Here is a 4,170-nt window from a genome sequence, read left to right on the forward strand (position 1 = left end):
CCTGGTCTTCTCACTTCGTCTCTTAATTAAGCAAACTAGGCTCCTCCCTCCTGTAAGGAAACGCGGACATCCTGAGAAGGATCTCCCAGGCTCAGGATTGTCCAGGCAGAGGAAGGGGGCAGAACCAGGACCAGCGGCGGGTGGGGACGTCAGGGCCCCCGGCCGCCTTCTCGCCCAGTTCCACCTCCTCGGAGGTCCCTGCAGACCCCAGGTCTGAGGGTTGAGGGCGGCACCTCCCAGCTCAGCTGGAAAATGGCTCCCTCAGGGCAAGGCAGCCTCGCGACCTCAGTCCTGCCTCCACGGGGGAGGGAGCAACTCTGGCCTCCGTCTCCCTCCCTCCGATACTGCCACAAGAGGGAGGTCATCCCACGGTCTGGGGGTCGAGTCCAGCGCCCAGATGGGAGTGCGATTTCGGGTCCACAGAGCTCTCCGCGCGGTGCTGGGGCATTGAGGAGGGGACCCTGGGCCCGCTCTTGTCTGGGCCGGGCTACCCAGGGCGGGCTCCTGGGGGTGTGTCTTGTTGTGGGCGGGGTCTGTGCCAGGGGCGGGGCCTGGCGCGCCGGCCGCTCATTTCCGCCGGACGTGGGGCGTCTGGGTGGATGGAGGCTACGCGGAGGTCGCGGCTGAGTCTGAGCCGCCGGAGGCCGCCCTTGGGGGTCCGGTGAGGTTGGGGGCTGGGGGTAGCGGGAAGCGGGGGGCGGGAAGCGTCCTGGGTGGGGCCTAGTGTCCCCGGCCCAGCGGTAGCCGGGTGTCACGCCCCCACGTGCTCCCTGGAACCCGCCTCGATCCCGCCCCGCCAGCCCTCCTTCCGCCCCACTCCCTCCCCACTGCAGAGCTGCCCCCCCAGTCTCTCCCCGTTGAGTCCTCCTTCCTGTTCCCCGAGGGCCCCGCTCCCCGCTTCCCCTGTGCTGTGATTATGCCCACCCTCGCCGCCCCAGGCCTCGGAGCAATACCGCCGGGTCCCTCCCGGACGGCGGCGAGTGCGCGAAGCTGTGGACTGAGTTGCTGCGCACCGCGAGCGCAGACCTGAACGTGGACGGCGAGCTGCCGCCGCTGCCCGCGTTCCCCGGCCAGGTGCGTGTGAAGTGGTCCCCGCGTGGCCCCGGGTCTCCAGCTGTGCCGGGGCGGGCAGGCGGGCGCGGTCCGACGACTCCTTTTTGCAGGAGCCCAGGCGCAGTCCTGAGCGTCCGCCCCCGGAAACATTCACCGTGGGAACCGAGACCTTCTTCTGGACGCCCTTCCCGGCGCCCCCGCCGGGGCGAGGCGGGAACTCGGGCGGCTCCGACCTTGTGCTCAGCGCGGTCCGGGGGCGCACGGGGTCCCCCCAACAATATGCAGCGCCCGAGCTCCGCGGAACCCCCAGCGCCGAGGAGCAGCCTTCGGAGGAGCAGCCCTCCCAGCGACAGTCGTCAGTGGACGGTGCGATGACCTTGCAGAGCTGTCCCATATGCCAAGTCGACTTCGCCCCCGGGTGAGTGGCCCCCTAGGCCTCCCTCTCCTCCACTGCCACCCCCGTGGCCCCTGCCCTGTTTGGAAACCACAGGCAGTTTCTGAAGGCTAGGGTACCTTAGCTCAACTCTGGCTTTTTAAAGTGAAATTTCATGCATAGAAAGTTGGCAAAGTGCAGAGGCGGTGCTGATCAGCCGGAGGGCACAGGGCTGGGGGTCTGAAAGTCCCCCTGCAGGTACACTGGCCTGAGACCCTGCTGACAGGCTGCAGCCTCCCAGACACACCCCCTGCAGTGTGAAGGCAGGGAGGCTCTGGCTTTATTGGGGTCCACACTGACACCCGCCGGTGAGACTGCCTCCAGGGCCAGTCTGGGCTGTGGGTCACAGAGCAGTTTTTTGTTATGGTCCCTCGGACAACCTTCCCCATGGGTGGACTGCCGGTTTTAAAAATGAAGACTCTGTTTCAGTGTCTAGAGATGCCTTTTTTTGTTTTAGAAATCTGACATATATGCATTTTTTAAAGTAAGGTAATGGAATTTGACTTTGCTAAGTCCCACCTGTCCAGCTTTTGAGCCATGTGTCACATAGCTAAGGACACAGGCGTGGGGGTCAGGACAGCAGGAAGGAGCTTGGTCGGATGTAGGGGATAGATGGCAGGTTTTGGTAGCTGGTCTTACTCTGTGTGGCCTGTGGCCTGGAGACTGTGTTGAATTACATGCCTCGTCCCTGGTTTTTTGGAAACAAAACCAGCCCTAGGGGTGAAGGAAATGGCAGCTGATGACAAAAAGTTATCACAACAGTTACCAAAATGTGCAGCACAGACTGCAGAAAGGAGAAGAAACATGATCTGCATTCAGATATCCAGGATCCTCCAATGGTGATGTTTCACAGGAACCAAGCCTTTGAGAGCTTGGACAGTTCACTGTGCAGGGAGCGAGGGCGAGGGGGTGGCTGTTCCCAGAAGGACCTGTGGTGAAGCCCCCCAGTAGGCACAGGTCTGCCGTGGCAGCAGGGCAGGTGTGGCGGCTCCGCTGAGATGCCTGTGCTCTGGAGAATTTGTAAAATGTCCTCAGACCCAGCGTTTCACTGAACACACCTCTTACCCCATATTGAGGCTCTTGGATGGTTGCGGGCTGAAGACACCAGCTCCCTTGCCAGTCCTGAGGAAGCCGTGAACACTTTTGGAAATACTAAGTCCTCTTGATTCGTACCAGTTTAGAGAAACCCAGGGACAGAAATATCATCGGAAGCCCTGGAGGGAAATTCATTTTCTTGGCAGAAGATGCCTTTGAAGCTTTCTGACACTGTCAGGGCACCCCAGCCCTGCCTCTCTGTTGTAGGAGCAGCTTTTGTTTTTGGATCGCTTGCTTTTCTAAACAGTCTAAGAAGGGAGTTCCTAAGACTTTGGAAGGATGTTGGAAAGAAAGTTCCAGTCTGAGCTCTTTGAGCAGTCAGCTAAGGCTTGGCAGAGTGCCTCAGCATAGGTGTTGGTGTGGACGGTCCAGGTCTCCATGCGCCTGGAGTGCTTCTTATACGTTCTTCCCTTTGATTAAGGAGAGTGTACCCTGGCCAGGCCCCACCCCAAGGCTGCAGTGACTTGGGGACCCCCCTCCCTGGGGACAGGCCAGGGCACGAGGGAGCAGAAATGAGTCTTGTGTCTAGAAACACGTTTGCTTTCAGGATTCTGGGTAATGTTTATGACCAGAGGGGGAAGCCCTGCCACCCTCTGAGCAGCGGAGGGATGGGGGCTGGGGGATGGGAGGTGGCTGCTGGTCTGCAGGAGGCACGGACAGCCTGGGTGCTTTGGGCAACCTAGTGCTTACAGGTCACTCAGAACCGGTGGTTCTCCGAGCTTCCTCTCTGACACCGAGGGCTGTCACAATGGTGGATTCCACAGACTGCATGCGAACACCCCTCCAGGTCCCTGTACCACAAGCTCTGGGGTAGTCAGGAAGACTGGCTCCCCCTGCCACTTGACAGGAAGATGAGTCCCTGCATTTGCACGAGACCCAGGTTGGCCCATGGGGTCTCACTGGCCCCTAGGCCCCTTGTACTGCTGGGTGTCCTGGAAGGTCTGGGCCATCAGTCCACACAGCAGGCTTTGGGCTCGAGTGGGATCTGCCTCAGAGCTCTCGTTGAGGGGGTTCTGAGGAAACCCCAGACAATGCTCCCCACTGAGGGACAGCACAGGCAGCGCCCAGACCCTCATGGGCCATCCCCTCCCCAGCAGGGCCAAGTCTGGCCCGAGGTGCATGCCCACCCTCATAGTGACTGCTCTCTATGGTGAGGTGCCACCCGTTACTCCCTGTGTTTTCCCAGTGGTTGTCAGAGGAGGGAAGGGTCGCCCGGGGCACATGTGATAAGAGCTTCTGCCTGAGAAGGGGTGGGGAAGACCCCGCCCTCCACCTCAGGGCCCGATTCTGCTGAGCCCACCTACACCCTTCACCCGCAGGTGGGTTCTCGGGGTTTTTCAGACACAGGGTCCCGGCCCTCAGATGCAGGCACTTGAGGAGTCTGGTGCCCTGGGGACTTTGGACACAGGAACAGGGTCTGGAAAGGCCCTTTCTCATTGGGGGACCCCTGCCCCCTGTTCTGCCAGCTGAGGGGACCATCCTGGGTTTTTCTGTTATCAGCTCCCAGGAGGGGTGTGAAAGTGAGAGACACATACTCTGGCTGGGCACCCTCCCCACCCATGACCCTTCCCTCTCCTCTGCTCACAGGG

At 60.9% G+C, this 4,170-nt stretch overlaps 1 protein-coding gene across 1 annotated transcript in view; it reads left to right on the forward strand.

Moving 5' to 3' along the window:
* The first annotated feature begins 557 nt into the window (after positions 1-557).
* LOC104995922 (chromosome unknown open reading frame, human C1orf86) overlaps positions 558-4,170 on the forward strand; it is a 4,710-nt gene continuing 1,097 nt past the window's right edge. Inside the window, exons 1-3 of the mRNA XM_010849982.1 lie at positions 558-661; positions 939-1,074; positions 1,164-1,471. Coding sequence (XP_010848284.1) covers positions 600-661; positions 939-1,074; positions 1,164-1,471 — 506 coding nt within the window. The 5' untranslated portion in view covers positions 558-599. The remainder of the gene's footprint in view (positions 662-938; positions 1,075-1,163; positions 1,472-4,170) is intronic.

This window comes from Bison bison, unplaced genomic scaffold (genome assembly GCF_000754665.1).
Source record: "Bison bison bison isolate TAMUID 2011002044 unplaced genomic scaffold, Bison_UMD1.0 scf7180017864289, whole genome shotgun sequence".
NCBI classification, from domain to species: Eukaryota; Metazoa; Chordata; class Mammalia; order Artiodactyla; family Bovidae; genus Bison; species Bison bison.